Source organism: Caretta caretta, chromosome 1, assembly GCF_965140235.1.
Source record: "Caretta caretta isolate rCarCar2 chromosome 1, rCarCar1.hap1, whole genome shotgun sequence".
Classification (NCBI taxonomy): Eukaryota; Metazoa; Chordata; order Testudines; family Cheloniidae; genus Caretta; species Caretta caretta.
The window spans coordinates 231,839,374-231,862,195 of NC_134206.1; the positions used below are offsets into that span (position 1 = coordinate 231,839,374).

The 22,822-nt window shown below is 42.4% G+C and overlaps 1 protein-coding gene across 7 annotated transcripts in view; it reads right to left on the bottom strand.

The window, feature by feature from the left end:
- Window positions 1-22,822, bottom strand: part of PPFIBP1 (PPFIB scaffold protein 1) — a 178,871-nt gene that overhangs the window by 53,354 nt on the left and 102,695 nt on the right. For all 7 annotated transcript variants that reach the window (XM_048825799.2, XM_048825751.2, XM_048825741.2 and 4 more), the window contains exons 2-6: window positions 20,095-20,192; window positions 16,598-16,803; window positions 3,547-3,633; window positions 1,382-1,495; window positions 363-494 (exon numbers count right to left, since the gene is read on the bottom strand). In XM_048825799.2, coding sequence (XP_048681756.1) covers window positions 363-494; window positions 1,382-1,495; window positions 3,547-3,633; window positions 16,598-16,803; window positions 20,095-20,158 — 603 coding nt within the window. In that variant the 5' untranslated portion in view covers window positions 20,159-20,192. The remainder of the gene's footprint in view (window positions 1-362; window positions 495-1,381; window positions 1,496-3,546; window positions 3,634-16,597; window positions 16,804-20,094; window positions 20,193-22,822) is intronic.

The following is a 22,822-nucleotide window of genomic DNA, read 5'->3' on the forward strand; positions in this document are numbered from 1 at the left end:
AGCTGGCTTCTCTGAAGTCAATGGCAAAACTCCCATTGACTTCAATAGGGACAGGATTTTACACTCTGACTTGTCAAATGAGTGATATTTAAAAGAACTGTCAGATGCTGTCTGGCTCTCACTGAACATCAGTGAGAAGTCTTTCATTACAAGAGCATGCTTGAGTGTGACCTCCTAGTTTGGAGCACAGCAAGGCAAGGTACCTGTTCATTCCCACCATGAGCCCGTCCATCTCAAATCCCATTTCTTTCTGACTCAGAATGACTTGAATTTGGAAAGTTATTTTTGTTAAACTGAGAGAAAGTTTCACGTAACTTGAAACCACATGAAGCTCTGAGGATCAATTCATCTGTTTTACTCACCTCTGTGTCTCCGTATCTGTCTTCGTAGTCTAATCGGTCCTTCTCTACAGCGGTTAGCTTTAGCTTCAAATTGGAAATTTCTGTCATAAGGTTCAATTTCTGAGTTTCAAGAGATGTTCTACTCAGAAGTTCCTGATTCAAGATGAAGAGGAACAGAGTTATTCTTCTGAGGAGGAAAAATTACATGCTTAGCACCACATTAAGATCGGCCCCAAGAAATAGAGAGTAGGAAACTGCCCTTCCTGCATCTAGAGGCCTCTTGGATAGAAAGGCAGGACTCCTCCTCCAATCTATCAAGCCAAAGAATACCAGCCACCGTTAACCTGGTTAACTGAATGCCTATCTTGACTGTTGACTGCTGCCTGTCTCTTCAATCAGGACTCAACTTCTAACTCTAGTTTAACGAGGGATTTTCCCCTGGAATGCCCAATTCCACCCCGTTAGGAAAAGGACGTGAATAATGGACATCCCCAGGTCCTGGGCAAGTCAGTTTGCTCTAGGCCTGACAACTCAGCAGCCATTGAGAGAGATAATCCTTGAACAATTGGTGGCTGCGGGTTGGATGCAGTTAACTTGGATGCATCGAGGATCATGGGTAGTGGGGTGATCGCTGTCAGACCCAGGAACAGCTGCCCCAACAAACCTGCTGGTTGTCACAGTTGCCAAGGGCAGCAAGTAGAGTTACAATAAATTAGAGTTAAGAAATAACACCCATCCTACCTAGGGCCTCAATCCAACTCCCTTAGAAGTCAGTGCAGGGACTCCAATGAGAGTAGGAATAGATCCTTACTCTGCAGGATAGGGCTGACATGACTCAGAATGAGAACGATTTTAACAAATAAAATAGAACTGTAAACAAGAAAGTTATCACTTCTTCATGTGACACCATAAATTCCAAAATTTTGTACTAAACACACTAGTCTGACAGAAGCAGACAAAACAGTATTCAGTGCTACCGCACAAATCTACTAAGCACAGACAGTGAGAGAAATGAAATTGCTCTGACTTCCTCGCAATACCTGCTGCAGCATCTCTTCTGTGGCATTCAGCTTCTCCCTGTGCTCCTCTAGGCAGAACTCTAAATCTCGAATCTTTTCTCCTTGTGCTTCCACCTGGTCAGTAAGTACACTTACCTGTAGAGTACAGAAATATGAAAATCCATAACTACCTTGAATTTATATAGCACCTATCACCCTGCAGGACAAGGAATAAATAATAAGAGGCAACCTCTGCAATTACAGCACATAGGAGGCGTTCTGCAATAGTTATGCTGTATGTGCTGAGGAGGAACATAAGACTTGCCATAGTGAATCAGACCATGGTCCAGTATCCTGTCTCTGACAATGGCCCATACCAGAGCTTCACAGGGCGTGTAAAGAACAGGGCAATAATGGAGTGGATCCACCCTTGTCTTCCACTCCTGGTAGCCAGAGGTTTAGGCTCATCCCAAGCCTGGGGTTGCATCCCTGTCCATCTTCACTAACAGACATTCATGGACCTATCCTCCATGAACTTACCTTTTTTGAACCCAGTTATACCTTTGGCCATCACAAAATCCTATGGCAATGAGTTCCACAGGTTGTGTATTGCATGAAAAGTACTTCCTCTTGTTTGTATTAAACCTGCTACCTATTAATTTCATCAGGTGACCTTTGTTTTTTGTATTGTGTGAGAGGGTAAATAACACTTCTTTATTCATTTTTCCTCACACCATTCATGATCCTATAGACCTCTATCATATCTCCCCTTAATCATCTCTTTTCTAAGATGAACAGCCCTAATCTTTTTAGTCTCTCCTCATATGGAAGCCATTCCAGATCCTTGATCATCATTTTTGCCCTTCCTGAACCTCTTCCAGTTCCATTATATCCTTTTTGAGATGGGGAGACCAGAACTGCACGCAGTATTCAAGATATGAGTGCACCATGGGATTTATAGAGTGGCATATGAAATTTTCTGTCTTGTTTCATCAGCAAACTTTGCCACTTCACTGTTTACCCCCTTTTCCAGATCATTAATGAATACGTTGAATAGTGTAATACAGGTCCCAGTACAGATCCTTGGGGACTCCACTGCTTACCTCTCTCCATTGTGAAAACTGACCATTTAGTCCTACCCATTGTTTCTATAGCTACTGAGGACTTGTTTACACTTGAAATGCTACTCCGGCACAGCTGCAGCATTGCAGATCCACCAGTGTAGCATTTCAGTGTAGACACTACCTATGCTGATGGGAGGCATAGGTAATGTACTTCCCCGTCAGAGGTGTAGCTAGGTCAACGGATAGGTGAACACTGGGGATTATGTCAGTTTAACTACTTTGCTCAGGGGTGTGGATTTTTCACTACTAATTTTTTTTAGTGTAAACGAGACCTTCGTTTCCTTTTGGTGAGGAGGAGAAAAAAGAAATCCACTGGCCTGCTGAAATTTCAGTGGGATTTTTGGTAGGCAGATAGTAATTGTCCAAAGCTGCAATTCAGTCAAGATCACAGGGCTTCATACCTCCTTTTAAGAACTCATAGTATATTTCAGAAATGTCCACAATTGGTTGGGGTCTCATTAGAGTCTTGTCTGGGAATCTGCAGGTCTACCAGCACTATGCCTTTGAGGACCATGCTACTTCATTATTTTACTATCAAATCAGATTCAAAGGTATCTTCAGCTGTATCACCAATGTCATTTTGTAGGACTACCTAGCCCATCCAGCTATTGAGCAGCCCTGATCCTACTTAGCTATTATTAGTTACTTTACAATGCCCAGGATACTAGCTCCATCATATTACAGGTAAGATGACCTGATGCCTGCTCTTACAATTGTCAGACCCGATGCAATGAAAAAGGTTAACAAAAACAAAAGAAAGAAGTTAAAACAAGAAGGACCAGGAGAACATCAGTCAGATTATGAATTTACTCCACCTAGCCTTTCCTGAATAAAGAATTAAAAAATAATAGCAAATAAAAATACATAGATCTCTTAGTTGTATAATTTCTTTAAGGTGTCAAAGAAAACGTGGGTCTGAAGGAGGGATAGAATCAGAGAAGGTAGAGGCCTCGTGAACAAGCTCATCTAGCAAGATTAAATAAACTCTCAGTCCAAATGTTGCACTCAAAGCTTCTCATTCAGTCATTTAAAGCACAATCCATACACAGAAGAGGAAAAAACCTAACTTTGGAAATGACTTACTTGCAGAACAAGAGATTCCTTGTCATTTTCCAGACGCCCTAACCTTTCTTGATATACATCTCCATTACCAGATATATGTCCATTAGTCTGAAAAAGAAATTTAAAAAGTGTGGTTTATATGCTATCATATTGTTAGCATTTTTCATCAATAAAACTCCAAAATAACTGAACCCTAGAAACTCCAGCTACATGCAATACCTCAAGAAAGAGGTTTAAATATAAAAATGGGCTAGATCCTCACCTGGTGTAACCTGTGGTCAATGGAGCCATGCTGATTTACACCAACTGAGGATCTGGCCCCAAATTCTCTGCTGCTGTAACTCCACAAAGTGCAAGTTACAGTAGCAGAGATTTTGGCCCACTAAGCATTACTTTCGGCATGTATACTTTGATTAATAGACGAGGAAGCAATAAAGGGAAATAAAAAGACCGTGCTCTACAAAACCCCACTAAAAGCACTGCTTCTGTTAGCTTTTTAAGAGAATGTATTCATTTAAAATTAGCATCTCTTCAATTTATTTAAAATAGCATCTGTCACTTTTCTCAAGCAAACTATCACCATCACCCCTGATCCCTTGAGTCAAGGACGAGCTCTACCACAGATTTACATATGGGTCTTGAGTGACTCAGCAAATTATCATATGAAAAGTAAATAAGCATTTCCTTAAAGCTAAAGCACGTAGCAATCAGCAAAAAACATTGGCTCTAATTCTGCAGCAATAGACAGAACCTAAATTTATTCAGCTTTAAGGTTCAAATTCTTTATGCAGCCTGTAAAGAGACCAGATTTTAGATACCAATCCAAATATTTATTATGGATAAAAATTACACTGTATAGTGTTGTTAATTTGCACAGTTTAAAAACAGATTTTATTCCTAACATTTTTGCGGCCTAAAAGGGTTACAATATAAAGAAAAGACACAGGGCTACATGTTCAGCACAAGGAGCATGTGGGGACTTAAAGACGAGAAGGAAGAAATTGGTCCTCTGTGACTCAATTGCCCAAAGTCACTTATTGCACATTCCGCATTTTAGAAATATCTGCATGATACAGTAGCATTCTGAGACACCCTGGCAAAGAGATGAGTACCTCAAGAAGCTCACCAAGCGAAAAAACAACACAACCACAAAATATCCCATCTGAGGTGAAACAAAATGAATTATTTCAAATGTTATTACTTACGAGCAACATGCTGCATGATAGTACATACAGAGTAATTTAAAAAAACCCACACAATACAGGGCATCCCTTCACAACCTCAGATATATTTCACTGTGTAAGCAAAACTTTGTATTGTGAATACATTTCTTTAAGAAGTTGCCTCAGTTTGAAGAAAAAATTATGTTGATGCTACCCAGGAACCCAGAAACTGAAAACACAGCAGGAAAATGAATCAACGGAGAGACCTCTTTTTCATAATGATTCCACCAGAAAAACGTAAACTATCTTAGAGAACAATCTGATTTAATTCACACAGATCTTTCACGCTCATCATTATTTCAAAGCATTTTATAATATCAGCAATGATTAAGTTATTTTTAAAATAGTCTTCCTATCCTCATATAAATCACTTGGGAAAGCATGGGAGCCTGATATAAGGCAAAGACGACAATGGAAAGACTCCCATTGACTTCAACAGTCTTTGGATCAGGTCTTGTTTCTTTCCTTCTTTTTGTCTTCTTAATACATACTAAAAGAAATTCCCCAAGCTGGGTCTAATGACCACCTGCATGAGTCAGCAGAACAGCCCTGCAACTCCATGCATGCTCCAAGAATCAGACATCCTGTTGTACTCTCGCAAACTGCAGTACAACATTCAAAATATAATGGAGGACCGCTCAGTTTAAAATTATAGAAATATTAAGCAGTTAAAGGTTAAGTCCTCAAGAAATTGGGGTAAATCCTGCCATTTGCTACATTGGAGTGTTGTGGCAGAGGGTGTGTTGCTTCTAGGCACCTTGGTGTACCAGGGAGATACTGCATGGTAAGAAAAATGTATCACTTTCCCAGGAAGGCAAGAATTTCTGTCATATACTCAAGCAATCAATACCTGGCACCAGGGTCAACATTCTCAGAGGAGCAGGAAGCGTGCCCCAGAGTACACTGCAGCTGTCCATCATGTGTACTCCTGTGCTCGAAGAATTCCTGATGCAGAATAACCTGCTAGTATCTCTGCTCATCCTGGCTCTGCTGGATTCTAAGCACCAGGGCAAGGCTTAGCCATTGTCTGTGTTTACATAAAATTGTTCTGGCGTTCACTGGAATTTAGCTGAAGTAATCGGGATTTACCTCACAGACAATTGAGAAAGACAGGTTAAACAAGTCCAAGAGTTTCCCAAGTAAACTCTTCTTGGATGCTAAAGGGAAGGGCTTTCTTTTAAATTATATGGTGTGTGAATAATGTGAAAAACAAATGTTCATAGACTTTGCTGCTATTTTGTAAATCAGTGTTACATAACTGGTATCTGTTTAGTTTTCTGAAATCAAAATGGTGAAAATATTTGATCAACATCTTCCATTGCAGGTTCTATCTATCTCACGTGCTTATGCAGCCCCATTACCACTGTTAGCCTCACAACACCCATATGAAGTGGGGAAATATCATTCCCATGTTATAGATGAAGAACTCAAGCACAGTGAGGTTAAGACTTGCTCAATGTCACACAGTAGCAGGGAACTGAACCTAAGTCTCCCAAGTGCTAGGCTAGCACCCTAAACACTGGCTCATTCTGCTTCTTTTCTGTGCAAAATCAATACAGACTGACCCCAACGGAAATCTACACACAGAGCCATATCTTTTTTATGGTGCTTATTCTAAAGCACGAGAGTCTTCCAAATATGGGTGAAAACTGATGAGGTGTGATAGCATTGTTGGTCAGTATAGCATTTTGCTAGGACACTTCATTTCCAAGCTCGAGAAGAAAGTTTCCTCTCTGTCCCAGATGGCCCAGGCTTGGTGTGTGCTCAACAGTGAATTTTCTCCACATCATTATTTTAAAAAGGCTTCAGACCATACCTGGAGCTGACAACTTTTTTAAAAAAAAAACAAAACAAAAAACCACATTTAAAAATGTTACCATAAAACCCCCCCCTACAGTAAATAGATGGGAATTCCATTCAGGGCAGAGTAAGTCTGTATTCTCTCTTCCCCAACAAGCAGATTTTCTTTTATTGTACTGGCAATGACAGGTTTTAACAAAACTGCCAAATCAACCAAACCCAGAAACCTTTTGTAAATCCTGTGTAAAAACAGAGAGTTGACTAAGGGCAGGTCGAAACTTAAAAAGCTGCATCAGCACGGCCGCACCAGTGCGTAGCTTTAGTGCTTTAATGAAGACGCTCTAAGCCTCCGTGAGAGGCCATAGCTACGTCGAAGGGAGACGCGCTCTCCGGCTGACACAGCACTGCCTAGACAGGGGTGGGGGTGGATGAGGTTGGTATAATGACGTCACTCGGCGGGGGTGGGGGGGTGAAAAGATCACACCCCTGAGCAACGTAGTTATACTGATATAGGTCTGTAGTGTAGACTAGAGTGGATTAAACCAAGGTCTCATGCTCAACTCAATGACGCTTCTCTGTCTATCATTCGATAGCACATCCGACCAATTCCTCACTTTCAGAGAATGTTCTAGGCAGAACCTTAATGATTTTCATGAAAACTGGAAAAACCGAAAGCGGGAAATGGGGGACACCCAGAGTCCTGTGAATCCAGCTTCAACTATCTCTCCAATTGCCTATATCTCAAAGAATGGGTTGATGGCCGCCATTAACAACTTCCAGAATAACAATATCCTCCCCTCAGCTCCGCCCACCCTTCCAGAGTTTAAAATGATGACACCCTGAATGACGTGTCTCCCAGGCAGAAAGGAAAGGCAGAAGAAGGGTGGAGGGAAAGGGATGGAATCAGGATGTATGCAGAGCCTCTGGCAGATTGGGGAGGGGGAGGAGAATGGGAGACCTGGTATGAAGAGGAAGGGCAAATGGGGGGCCCCAAAGAGGATGGGGGGAGAAAGGGAGTAGTAGGGAGTCCCTGAATTAGAGGGGGATGGGAGAGTGGTGTACATGGAGCTACTCATGAGAGGCAGGGAATGCTGGAATGCAAAGACCCACTGATGTGTGCAGTGTGCTTGGCCTACAGAAGGAACAAAGCACACTCTAGTAATAACTTCACCCATTGCTGAAAAGCAGCCTCCTCTGCGTAGGTCATGACAGCTATTTAACAGTGCACAGCAACAGTACACAATAGTACAGGAAAGCAAGCTCAGAATACTTGTTTTCATAGAAACTTGTGAGACATTTAGGTCAGTATTTACAATTTACCAAAAAGCATTTGCATTTGCCAGGAGAAGTCAGGATTTACCATTTGGGCATTTCTGGACTACTTCATGTAGTCCAAAGCACATGAAGAATGAAAATACAAACTTTTCTTCCTTTCAAAGAAAGCTTTCCTCTACCAGTAACTTAGGGTTTACTATGCGGATTCTGGAGGTTTTGTGTTAAAAAAAAGATGTTTTGGTGGGAGGAGAGAATGCAGACTTACTAAAATTGGCTTTAATGCTATAAATAAGTGAGCAGTCCCAATGAAGTAATTGAGACGACTCACAAGCTTAAAATGCTTTGCAGGATCAGGTCCAGACTACTTAGAATCTTGCAGGATCAAGACATTACTAGTTACTAAAATCACAGACTCAGCACAGACTGCAGCAACCCACAGCAACAATTGCAAAAATACATTTTAAATGAGTATGCATAGATTTCTTTTTATACACACTTCTGGAGGGGACAGTCATGTGATAAAAGATATCCTGTACCTTTTGCTGTTTAATCTGCCCTCTACCAACTAAAACTTATTTTAACACGCCAAAGCACTGAGCAATTTCGAACAGGTGCCATTTTAAAGCATTCTTTTCCCTCAAATATAGAATTTCCCTCAAAAATTAGCCTCACTTATGGCCTATGAAGGGTGATATTTTTGTTGTCCATCTCTGAACCTCTCTATTCCTGCCCCTCTTTTTTTTTTGTTTTTGTTTTAAAAGATAAAATAACCAGAATTGAACACAGCATTCCAGCTAAATATTTGCTTTATATTGTGTTATATTCCATAATAACATATTTATTCCTTTCTTTATACGGGTACATCCTAACATTTAGTTTTCTGTTTTCAACACTGTTGCACATTGAACCGAGATTTTTCACTGGGCTGTCCAGTGACATACTCATGTCTCTTTCCTGAGTGTTTGCATTAACTTAGAATCCATTAATACGTATATAGCTCAAATTATTCCTTCCAACACACATTACTGAGCATTTGTCAACTCTAAACATCTGCACCATGATGCCCATTCATCTAGCTTTGTTGGGTCCCTCGAGTTCCTCAGATCTTCTCTAATCCTGACTAACCTAAATCATTTTGTGCCACCAGTAGATTTTGCCACCAAACCATTAACCCCCTATTCCTATCTCACAGGATGGTGTGCTGTGTCAGAAAAGGTATTACTGACATTCATTTGGGATGACCCACAAAAATCATGTATAGCTTCACCATTCATGAGTAAATCTCAGACTCAAACTGAGGAAACCTTTATACCACATCACACAATCATATACACAGTATCTTCCTCCCATTGACTTTAATAGGCTTTGGATCAGGCCCTATATATCTAGCTATAGCTTCCGCTACCTTAATCAGTTTAACTAGTATGCACAGAAGTCCACCTCTTCTCTCTCAAGCCTGCATCTCCTTTGAACTCTTCTTCCTTATAACCCTTGTGATTTTCACCACAGCTATAAATTAGCCAGCTATAATCATAGTGATCTACTATTAAACAGCATACTTTTAAAAGTTTACTGGACATGCCTGTGAAATTTCATCATAAAGAAGAAAAATACACTAAACTAATTTTACTTTTAAAAGGTTTAGCAGAAATGAAAGTGAAACACCCCCACCCACCCCCGCCCCCAAAATGAACTTAGAAGAAAGTCTGAAAACAAGTAAACAGAACCTTACAATTCACCTGAAACATTTCTAAAAATAAATAAAGCAGCTGCTGAGATCGGAAGGGGACACTATTTCAGGATGGTTAATTCCTTCAGTCACAATTCAGTATCTGCTACAACACAAAAATGCAACCCTTACTGTAATAGTGTTATGTGCAATAGTGCTATAGTTTGTTACCCAAACAAATAGCACGACTCAGAAGAAAAACAGGATGTTCTTACCCTTTTTAGTGAAGCACAGTGCTTGTGAATGTTCCAGTTACACTCCATTTCGGTCACATTTATCTTTGTGTATTTTACAGATGTGACCGAACATTGTGTCTAGTTGAGAGACCAAAAGCTGCAGCAGTAGTGATGCAGAGAGCTATCGTACCACAATACGCACAAGGGTGTGCCATCAAGATTTCCTGAAGCAGATATTTTTGTGGGAAAGCTAGCAATGGCCAGGTTTCCTCATCTACCTGGAGATCGTATAGAATGTGGAGTTAGGGTGGGAAGGGAGGCTGAAGGGCGCCTGCTCCCTCATCCATGGAAAGCAGTTTCTCACTAGATTTAAGACATCAAAGCCCCACCCCCCCAAAGAGCCTAATTTGTTCAAATTTGAGGCACCAAAGCCCCTTCCCTTCGCACTACACAATTTCAGAAAACTAGGTGCTTTCCCACAAAGATCAGCTTCCCCTTTGAGATACCCAAGGGCCTCATCAATTTTCCTCCATTAGTCATTTCCCCCTTCCCCATCTCACTGGCTCATCTGGCAGAGAGTAATAAAGCCTCCCTTAACCTCTTTTGTTGCAGTACAAGCACTTCCCATCTCAACTCCACAGCTTCTATCAAAATCAAGACGAGCCTCCTTTTAAATGGAAATAATTCAGTTAAAAATAGAGGTTCTGATTCTGTTTCCTGCTTACAAGCATCAAAATATAAATATGGTTAAAAACACTAGGTTTGACACTCAGATTTTACCGATGGACTATTATTTTAAAAGGTGGAAGAGTTGGTGGAACGCACGAGTGCAGAGGCCAAGCAAAAATGAAAAATAATTGAAAAAATAGTTGAACGTTCTCAAGACTCAAACATGATTTATTTAAAGTTTTAGGAGAAGATGATTTAGGAGTCTGGTTATGTTGTATCCTCACAACAATACCAAATACCTCAGTGTTTTAATTTTTGAACTGCCACCCGCTCAGTATTCAGAATAAGTAATTATACCCCATCATACTTTTGCCAACTCTCACAATTTTATTGCAAATCTCAAAATATTTGGGTATAAACCCCCAGTTCCTGGAGTCTTGTGATTATCTGAAAATTTCAGCTTTTGTTTATTACCAAAAAAAGTTTATAGCCTCAGGATGTCAGAAAAAAGTATTGAAACCGTGAACTCTAAAAGAGTCAAACACCAGGAGGTGAGTGACAAGAACCCCACATTTTTTACTCATTGAACTCTCATGATTTTTAAGACAATCATGAATTTGTGACCCCAACTCATGATTTTCGGGTTGGCAATACTGCCCTTGTGGCTGCTTGAGAACAGGGTACAATGCATGAACTTATCAAAGATACCAACCAAAGCAGCAGGGTAGATGGCTCCCTGCTATTCTCAAATCACTTATTTTATCAAAGACAGACCAAACTTGATAATAATCCCTAGAAAGGAGGATAATCTTGTGGTTAAAGAGCACTCCACAGCTAGGCCTCTCATGAGCAAAAACTCAATTATGTGACAATTTGTGATATGGGCACTTTCCACTAGGGGGAGGATGGAATCATCACACTCCTTTCAACCTTTGATCTCTGTCAGGATCCGAATTCAGTTCTCAAGGGGTGAGAGACTACATGTGCCACATACCATCATAAAATGCTTTCAGGATCTAACCCAGTCAGTCTAAATCAAATAAATCTATCCTATGTCTACACTAAGAAAATCAAATAAATCTTCACTTGAATACAGGATTTTTCCATGAATAAATCACATTTAACGTTTCTTGGCGAGTGATCTACTTCTGCCACATGGGAACCACTCCACATCTTAAAAAGGGCTGATTTATTTCAGTACACTTATCTCAGACAAGCAAATTTATCTTTGAAACCTAATATGCCCTCATAAAGAATACTATTGGTTTTATTAGCTCCCAAGAATCTGGCCAGCTTCTGAAGGAATTAACTCATTAAAGAGGAGGCAGAACCTGTAGCTGAGTTTGTGAGAGGACCGCGTTTTTCCATGGTGCAACAACTACATGCCCGGAGTCAGGAAATCATTGTCAGCATCACAAGTCAACTCATTACCAAAAGCTGAAGATACACATGAATTGACCCATGGTGAACATGAAACTTGGCTAAAAAATGGTCACTGGCTGTTACAGGTCACTGGCTCCTCTGTATAAAAAACACGCAGAGTTACACCCCTACCACCATTAGAGAGGGGCCAAAGATGAAAGGTTTGGATCTAAACTTTGGGGAGCGGAGGTCTGGGGTTCTGGACCAGGCCCATCTTTAAACAGAGTTGCAGCGGTACAATGAAGAGCAGAATTTGGTTTGAAATATTTTTATACCCATGATGATATGCAAGAAGGATAAAAATACTGCCTTTCAATTTGTGGGGCTCATAGTTAGAAATGGATTTTTTTTTTTATTTATTTGCAAACTGGCCATATCTGACCTGGAAAGCATCGAGAAACAAAACCAGATCTATTTACAGAGAAAAGAGACTGTGAATAACTGCTTTGCCCTGGGCACTATATACATTAAGTAGATACACATTAGAATAGAATGAGAATTTTTATTCATCAGCAACAAACTGAAAATCCCTGAAGCTCGGGAAAGGTTATGATCGCGTCATGAACGTCACAGCTGTTTCCTACATCTATGGTGAGACACACTGAAACCCTGGATCCCAATACTTCTGAACTTTGAAGAAGCCTGAATCCAGATCTAAACTGTGAATGATTGGGCCCATCTCTAAGTTTAATCACACAAATCCATCCACTTCCAGCATGCACCCAGGGAAATGCCTGCATGATTTCCACCACGCATTTTTTTATTCACCGGAGTTAGAAAAGCAGACAAGAAAAGCATCTTGATTCTACCCCGCTGAGTTAATTAACACATTGTGGATTTCAAATGGAGATGTTAAGAGTTCATTTTGTTCAATCGAAACATTAGTTTACCTCTGAATTCCTCAATGGAAACTACTTGATCACTTTACATAGACAACTCCATGAGCAGATGTTACTGCACAACACGTACAGCTGGTTCCAACTGGCCATTTGGCACACTCAGCCGTTTCCTTAAAATATTTCCCATCCATATTTTAACTGAACGACTTGTCCTTTGTGTAAAAAGGACATCTGAAACAGGAGGTTCGTTTTGTTTTTAAATGCTTAGTGTGTAGAATCCTGCTCTCCTTCCTTTGCGAGTCATCCCAAAGGGGCTACACATGTAAGTACAGCAGGAACAATTTGGTGTGGGGTTAGGGAGAGCCATGAGGATAACTTGAGACAGCCAATTTCAATATTGTGGGAGTGAAAGAAATCTCAGCTAACTGTACCACATTATACAGAACTATATGAGGCAGGGGTAGGCAACCTATGGCATGAGAGCTGATTTTCAGTGGCACTCACACTGCCCGGGTCCCTGCCACCAGTCCTGGGGGCTCTGCTGCCAGCCGGGGTTCCGGCCGCCAGCCCCACTCAGGCTGCTGCCAGCCCCAGGTCATGGCCATGGTCCCAGGGGCTCTGCTGCTGGCCTGGGGTACCAGCCGCCAGCCCACTGCCAGCCGGAGTTCTGTCCGCCGGCCCCCTCAGACCGCTGCCGGTCCGGGGGGCTCTGCTGCTGGACTGGGGTTCCATCCGCCAGCCCCACTCAGCCTGCTGCCAGCCCCAGGTCATGGCCATGGTCCCAGGGGCTCTGCTGCTGGCCTGGGGTACCAGCCGCCAGCCCACTGCCAGCCGGAGTTCTGTCCGCTGGCCCCCTCAGACCGCTGCCGGGCCCAGGTCCCAGCTGCCGGTCCGGGGGGCTCCCCTGCTGGACTGGGGTTCCATCCGCCGGCCCCGCTCAGCCTGCTACCAGCCCCGGGTCACAGCCACCGGTCTGGGGGGGATCTGTTGCTAGCCTGGGGTACGGGCCTCTGGGCCCCTGCCAGCTGGGGTTCCAGCTGCTGGCCCTGCTCAGCCCGCTGCCAGCCCTGGGTCCCGGCCACCAGTCCGGTGGACTCCGCTGCTGGACTGCGGTTCCGTCCGCCAGCCCCGCTCAGCCTGCTACCAGCCCCGGATCACAGCCACCGGTCTGGGGGGGGATCTGTTGCTAGCCTGTGGTACGGGCCTCTGGGCCCCTGCCAGCTGGGGTTCTGCTGCTGGCCCTGCTCAGCCCGCTGCCGGCCCTGGGTCCTGGCCACCGGTCCGGGGGGCTCTGCTGCTAGCCTGGGGTCCCGTCCGCTGGCCCAGGGCTCTGCTCCTGGCCTCAACCTGGGGCTCTGCAGCCAACCCCAGCTGTGGCCCTCTGGCCCCAGCCTGGGGCACTGAGGGGTGCAGACAGGGCCAAGAAGGGGCGCAGCTCAGCATGAATCACATGGATTCTTATTATTGGCACAAGAAACTTTAAATTAGAGTGAATAAATGAAAACTCGGCACACCACTTCTGAAAGTTGCCGACCCCTGATATGAGGAATGCTAATCCAGACCCTTTCCCAGCTAGATCACTACTTCAAATTCCACCTGTGATAGCAGTAATTGAAAGCTGTTACCATCTGACAGCTGTTCAGTGGTCTATGAGAAATGAGTTTGGCGATTTCTTTTCAGTTCCTAATAGGCAGGCACATCTGCATCTCAAAACCACGACCAAAACTGGCACTATTTGGCATCCTTATTGATAGTGTTAGCAGAGAAACTGGTCACGGAGATGGAACTATCTTCTTGCTGATACAGACGGTGCCTCCTGCTCACAAATAAGGCATACTACTGGCAGGCCAGTACAGCCAAACTTGTACTGCTCATGCTTTACCTGCAGAGATTTTTCATTCATCACCGATATAATTTACTTAGCACCTTTCACAAGCATTCAAATATTATAAATCAACTTCTTGGACAGCACATGATTAAGTCCCATGTTTACCCCCATTCCACACAGACATGATATTAGCTAGAGTTGATGTTATTCCTGTAAATTACAGACCTTCAAGGTGCTAAAATTATAGATAACTTTATATATTTTGAAGAATTGAATCCCATATAATTCAATCTCTTCCTTCTGACATCAGTGTGTTAACCGCCACTTTGGGTCTTGATCACAGATTTCAACACTGAGGGCTCTGATCCAAAGCCTGCTGAAGTCAATGAAAAGATTTCCACTGACTTCAGCAGGCTTTAGATCAGGCCCTGGGTCATTTGACTAGTATAAAGCAAAAGCTACTTCAAAAACACAGCTCTCCTCCTAGAACCTTCAATAAGAGAAAAGTTCAGCAGCTGTATTATTCCCAGGACCAGTATCTCGATTTCACAGAACTACGTGTGCCACTAGATGGCACCTGAAGTCAAACAGAAGCAAATTCTATCAATGAAAAGCATTACATTCTTACAGGGGCCAATATTCAAAAATGGCCTCTAATTTCGCACACGTAACTGAGTTTGCATGCAGTGTTGTGAATGTTACTAACAGAATGCAGTCTTAGGAACACAAGAACTGCCCGCTTCCCCCTCCCACGCGCCCAAGGTCCATCTAGTCTGGTATCTGGTCTCCAATGGCGGACAGCACTAGCTCCTTCTGAGGAAGATGCAAAACCTTGCAGTAGGTAGATGTGGAATAATTTGTTCCCTGCCCCTCCTTGCATTAGGTGTTATTCTGATTGCTAACACTTAGGCCATAGCTACACTACAAAGCTGTAGCGTTGCCAGCACACGCACTGTAAACCGATGGGAGAGAGCTCTCCTGTCACCTTACTTACTCCAGCCCCCGAGAGCGGTGGTAACTATGCCGGCGGGAGAACTTCCACACCAGCGCTTAGGTCAATGTAATTTACAATCGCTCGGGGATGGCTTATTCACACCCCTGACTGACATAACTTATACTGACGCATGTGGTAATGTGTACATAGCCTTAGAGATTGACAAACGCTGAAGTATGAGGTCTAATATATCATTTTCACTTCCACCACCAGAGCTCCCCTGAGATATGTATTCTCCCCTAAGCCACCAAACCAGCACCAAAGGTACTCACAAACAAGGAAGACTTTCACTTGCCCCCGCAAGCAAGTACATCAGGAATACTGCAACCAGAAGGGGATTAGGGATGCAAAATTAGTGGTCAGGCTGAGGCCTCTTTGAAAAGGTTGCCCTAAATTATGTCTCTCATATGCTGCGCATAATTACTTCCTCTGTGCTTTCCTAAGTCACACTCTACTACAGAGTAACACACTGCTCTCAAATGCAGTAGTAACAAGCCACGGGCAAGGGAAAAATTAACCTGCCAAGTACACACTGGGGTTTCTTCAAGGTAAGGATGACAAAACTGGAATTCACAGGCACAGAAGGTAACTGGAACAGATTTGGTCTCTAATATGCAATTTATGCTGAATAATACGATATACCACTAATTTATTTCTTAAACTAACATAACAGTCAGTTAAAGATGCTATCATTCTAAAAGTTTTCCTGATAGATTATTAATACCAAAAAGCGTAAACAGTTGGTCTGATCAAAAAATTTCCATCAAAAATTCAACTAACTAAAATTTTCTCTAACAGTGTCTGCTTTCCACAGAAAATTTTGATTTTTTCCATAAAAATATCAAATGCCCAATCACTGGAAAAATTTCCCACCAAGAGGAGACACTGTGGTGCATCATGGAAAATGTGCAACCAGGGACCCCGGGCTATAAGGGACAATGAGATCATGAGGCTCTACAGTAGCTTTTCTGAAGCAAATTATTTCCCATTTTGGTTTTCAATTTTTGACTGAAAATTCAGAATTTTTCTGCAGAAAATAAAAACCCATTTTCCGACCAGCTGTAGCATGTAAGACAGGACACCAATATTTTATAAGAAAGTCAAGGGGATATTGTACCATTTGGCTTTGGAGCCATTCAATCAAAGCTTCTGCTGTGGAATCTGGGACCTGACATCGCAGTCCTTCTTTTTCATCTGCTTCCATCATCTCTAATAAACCACGCAAATCCTCCACAAGGTGCAGTGCTCGCAGGCTCCCCATGAATGGAGAGGTAGGGGACTGACAATCAAATATACCATTGGAATACTCCAAAGCCTTGGAACCTAGACAAAAGCAAGCAAGGATTACATTAGATAAGCCACAAGAGTAAATAAATATATAAATACAATTATGTGACTTGCTATAATACATCTAGGACGGACAGAGGTTCTCAAACAGTGGTCCGTGAGCTCCATTCAGGTGGTCCACAGATAGTTCCCTCTAAGGTGCACCCCTAGGTGACTGCATACAGAAGAATGAAGGGCCACCCACCTTATTAGTGGAGCTGCGCAGGCATGGGCTCCACTAATTAGGTGCCTGGACCCTGGAGAAGATGCACATGTAAGGTGAGGTGGTGGCCTTGGGGGGAATAGGGAGTAGGTGGGAGGGGACAGTGGGGTGAGAAGATGGGGTGGGGGGGAATTTGGGACGTGCAGGGCTGCGGCGGCCAGAGAAAGTGGCGACTTCCCCAGCTCCAGGGCTGCGGCTGCCCCTCCTTCCCAGCCCCGGCTCAAGGGCTGCCGAGGTGGGGGAGAAAGGGAGAGAACCTCCTCCTTCCCAGCCCCATGTCGGAGGCTGCCGTGGTGGGGGAGAGGGAGAGACCGCCCTCCCATCCTCCTCAGCCCCAGCTCGGCGGCTGCCATGGCAGAGAGAGAGGGCACATCCACCACGTTAGAAAGGTAAGACTACTAATATTAAAATATGAGTAGTGTGCTTTTATTTGTAGAGCAAAAAAAATTAAGCATTAAGTTTTTTTTAATATAGTGCTTTTATCCAAAGCTCTTTACAATAGTTAGCTGATGGTATGAACAACATTTGGAAAGATCATTCAACATTAAGTGGTCCACCGAGACCCTCAGCAATTTTCAAGTGGTCCATGGAAAAAAAAGTTTGAGAAGCACTGATCTAGGAGGTTAGGCACCTACAGGGATTCCTAGTGACAAATATTATTACCAACAAAATTCAGACCTGGATCTGGATTTTGAACCTCCCAGTTTTTAAGGGTGTTTGGATGTAGGCTCATCTACAGCACAAACATAGGTAATTATTCACTGATACTCATCTGGTGTCCTGCTGCTACCTGTAATTTGTATTTTTTCTACAATTTTAATGTACAGGAAACCTAACATGATATATCACGGACTGTATTGCACCAGAGTAACATGCCAATACAAAGTACACTGGAGTTCAAGGCACAGCTTGGTCCCCTAGCTCCCCAGGCTACCAGAGGTTGGGAATACTATGGAAGAAACATGCTCAGCCCTAGCAGTGTTTTGTCTCACTCTGTGGTGATTACATGACCCAAGAGAGCTGATGGGTTCCACAGGGAATTGTAGTCAACATTTTTCACTCAAAAAGATAGGTTACTCTGATGTAAGGGCTTGGAAGCCTTTAAAAAAATAAAGAGAATAAAGAGGGAGAGAAAGGAAATATTGAATGACTTCCCCTAAAATTAAAACCCTAAGCCCAAACAAGTTGGATATCGTGGAGTTCACACATTAGTATTAGTAAGCAAAAGTTATCATTCACTAACACAAAGGTTTCAAGTGGTACCTGTGTTAGTCTGTATCTGCAATAAGGTGAAGATGCATCTGCTGAAGTGGGTTTAGCTCACGAAAGCTTATACCCAAATATATTGGTTAGTCTCTAACATGCCACAAGTACCCCTGGTTCATTTTACTAACACAAAGGATGTTCACTTTAAAGTTAAAGACAGGTTTCAGAGGAACAGCCGTGTTAGTCTGTATTCGCAAAAAGAAAAGGAGTACTTGTGGCACCTTAGAGACTAACCAATTTATTTGAGCATGAGCTTTCGTGAGCTACATGAAGTGAGCTGTAGCTCACGAAAGCTCATGCTCAAATAAATTGGTTAGTCTCTAAGGTGCCACAAGTACTCCTTTTCTTTTTAAAGTTAAAGGTTCAATAAAAAAGGGAAGAAATTCACAGTTAAAGCCGATTTAAATTAGCTTAGATAATTCTGTCTCGACACTGCAACACACTGATGTGAGACTGTCACATCTGTAACGACTTAATACTGTAATGCCTAGACACAATGAGACATATTAACGACAAAGTATCAGCTTTTGTGTTGTTAACTGTTTCGATATTGCAGATATATGCAGAATGTACACTTCCTTCTAAGCCTTCATTTGTCTGGCAGTCTGAAAAATGCAAGCATTCCAACTATTAATTCCCCTTGAGAAAATTAAAAAGAGAAAAATCCCTTGCAGAAGTATAGGAGATGTTAGGACAGAATTAACAACTCGTTTTCAATATTATTTAAAGGTCTGTAAAGACATACGTAATTAAGTCTTTGGTGCCTTAAACATCCTGATAACCACCCTTTATTTTTACATTAAACCCCATGCTGTCCAAGCCTAATTGGGCCCTTTATAATACAGATGCTTGACCAGATCTGCATGCTAATACCTACTTAAAGATTTTTTTTTTTTTACAGATAGACTATATCAATCCTAGGACATCATTATGACCCATTGTATTCACTGCACATATGTGCCAGAGATCTTTAAGGAGATAGCATCGTGGAGAAAAGTCAGTTCCAGCAAAGCAGGCACTTTTTGAAACTTTTTAAAGGAAATTATTGTATGTGGGATTGTTGAAGCCTTCATATCTCTGATGCTGCCTACGCAGAATACTTCTTCCATTTGAACAGCTGTTTGGATAGCTCTGCTGGAATGGAATCAAACCAAAAACTTCTGTCTGCTTTGTTTCTGTTTTATATGATTGTATTTTTTTCACAGCTCACTGGACACAGCTTTAAGAGTTCAGGAAGTAATATACTTTTTGATCTCTCTCCCCAGCCCAGTAAAAATGTATGAGCGAATTGCTCATGCTTATGAAAACATTAAAGTTAGAGATAGGCCCAAACCAAAGCCCTGATTCAAAAACCCTCTACTTCAAAGGGATCAAAATTCAGTTCTTAATCTGAATTGTCCCATCCAGGCCCATTTAATTAATTTCTCCCAAGACTTGAATGAGGTACAGCACTAGATAAGCTTTCCCTTCCTGACACCCCACTACTCTTCAAACACACACTAAACCTGATTCGAAACATCCTTGGCTATTCCAGTCCTTCAAGTTGAACCACATTGCCCACTGGTTTTGTGAAGTATAGTGACGGGGAGATCAGAGAAAGGGTGCAATTGCATTGGCACTATGTGTTTGCAGGCATTTGTGCCATCCTCTTTCAAATCTGTTTGCATCCTTTGAGTTTCACAAACTAGTTAGTAGGAAGTCAAACACAGTTCTCTTTGCATCCTCCTTCGACTGGAACTCAGCCCTCCACATATGAAAGGAGAATTGAACTGGTTAAACAAACAGCATAATGTTTTTACCTGCTATAATGCCATCCATCTGTTCCAAAGCTGCAGCCAGCATGTCACTTGCGTCACTCATCATCTTCCTTCTTCTCAAGGGTCCTCGCTTCTAAAGCCTAACAAGAAATGAAATGATCATTCCGTTACATGGACACCAACTCTTCAAAAGGCTCAACCATGCAAGTCAGTCTGCAAGTGGCTATTCATTTCGCCGCTGTATTAATTAGGGTGGAATACATCGGCCAAAAGTGTTAACATAATCCAACATTAAATAGTACTAAACAAGGTCTGGGGTTTGGTATACAGAGACCTCAGCTTGTTTAATACTATGGCAAACGCACCATTAAAAATCCTTGTACCCTGTTGTTAAAGATACAGAGAAGGAAAAAACAGTTAAAGTATCTGCAATGAAAAATATTAAGTTCAAATTTCATTTTAACAACCTCCCTTGTTCCCTTTCCTTTAACTGGAGAGAGTTTTTAGAAGGAAACCCTCCCGTCTTGTTTGACGGTCTCTTAGATGGTAATAACTGCCCTTTTGGGGAAGAGGGAAGTGAGTTGAAATGGGCTGGAACTGTTATTGTTGCTGTTGTTAGAGTCTCATCCCATTTTATTTCAAAAAAAGAAAAGGAGGACTTGTGGCACCTTAGAGACTAACATTTATTTGAGCATGAGCTTTCGTGAGCTACAGCTCACTTCATCGGATGCATTCAGTGGAAAATACAGTGGGGAGATTTATACACACAGAGAACATGAAACAATGGGTGTTACCATACACACTGTAACAAGAGTGATCAGGTAAGGTGAGCTGTTTGTTACCAGCAGGAGAGCGGGGGGAGGAGGAAGGTGGCGGAACCTTTTATAGTGATAATCAAGGTGGGCCATTTCCAGCAGTTGACAAGAACGCCTGAGGAACAGCAGGGGGGAGGGGGAATAAACAAGGGGAAATAGTTTTACTTTGTGTAATGACACATCCACTCCCAGTCTTTATACAAGCCTAAGTTAATTGTATCCAGTTTGCAAATGAATTCCAATTCAGCAGTCTCTCATTGGAGTCTGTTTTTGAAGCACAAATCAGACGTCAAGAATTATAACATTCAAAAACCAGTCGGAGAACACTTCAATCTCTTTGGTCACTCGATTACAGACCTAAAAGTGCAATTCTTCAACAAAAAAACTTCAGAAACACATACAATTAACTTAGGCTTGAATAAAGACTGGGAGTGGATGTGTCATTACACAAGGTAAAACTATTTCCCCTTGTTTATTTCCCCCTCTACTGTTCCTCACACGTTCTTGTCAACGGCTGGAAATGGCCCTCCTTGATTATCACTATAAAAGGTTCTCCCCCCACTCTCCTGCTGGTAATAGCTCACCTTTCCTGATCACTCTTGTTACAGCATGTATGGTAACACCCATTGTTTCATGTTCTCTGTGTATATAAAATCTCCCCACTGTATTTTCCATTGTATGCACCCGATGAAGTGAGCTGTAGCTCACGAAAGCTTATGCTCAAACAAATGTGTTAGTCTCTAAGGTGTCACAAGTACTCCTTTTCTTTTTGCGAATACAGACTAACACGGCTGTTACTCTGAAACCTGTCATTTTATTTCAAGTGGTCTTTGGGATTCAGATGGAGCGGGTAGGGCTAGCGCTGCCATCTGGATCCCTCTCTCTGGCCCAGGCTGGTCAGGACATCTCTCGGGATCAGGATGAGGAAGGCTAGGGTCCCAGAAAACACTGGGGACCAGTCATGAGGACGAAGTTGGTCCAGTAGCCTCACTCTGTTCTTATTCCTTCCCCCAAAAAAGTCTTTAAGGACCCAAAAAGGGAGTCATGGGTTGAGTAGCTCATCCCCTCATTATTTTGTCCACCAATTAGGCCTAGTATCTGACACATCAGTTTTGGTTCATTAGTTTTTGGTTCCACATTTCTTGTTTTTACTAAACTGAACAGTCTTTGAGTTACATTAATAGGCCTCTTTGCTTAGACTAATTCAGTTTTTTTGGTCTCACTTTCATACCTTTTTATAACATACAACTACTTTCCATGAACATTTGTTTTATAGGTTATTGCAACATCTCTTGAACTTTCATGTACTTTTTCACAATTAAGCTTAAAATTAGGGTACATTTGTAAGCCCAATTACCACAGCATCACTCAGTGTCCTCTAAATTTAGGAAGCTTACAAAGCAGCAGGTTTCCTTCCTGATCACTGGCAATATCAGCAGACATATCTCACCTAAGCCCCGACTGAGCTGCTAGGAAATCAAGTCTTTGCTTGGTGGGCTGGTCTCTATCTTTGGCAGGTCTGTTCACAGTCACGTTCATAGGCACCAACTGCCTGTATTATAGAACATTGGTGGCCCTCTAATTCCCACCAGCAGTGGCATGTGATGCTTCAGACAGCTCACACAGAAGAAACAGTAAGCTCTAATAGCCAACTGAAATTTGCCAAAAGGGAAGTAAATTGCAGGTGAAGCTTTAATGATAGCAGTAAGCTTGAGTCTCTGCTTTACAGCTCCCCATGGCCCACAACCCCTCTTCTCTTCTGTAGTCCCTCACAAATCAAAGACAGTCCCACAGCGGATGAGAAAGGAAATAACTCTTTTGGTTAACAGGGCACACTGTTCTATATCAATGGTGCATCTGGGGGGAAAGAACCCAATTGCAGATAATCCAGGTTTCAGGAAGTTCAGGTAAGTCGGGGGTCTAGTGTTCCGTGCATTACGTCAATAGAGACTGAG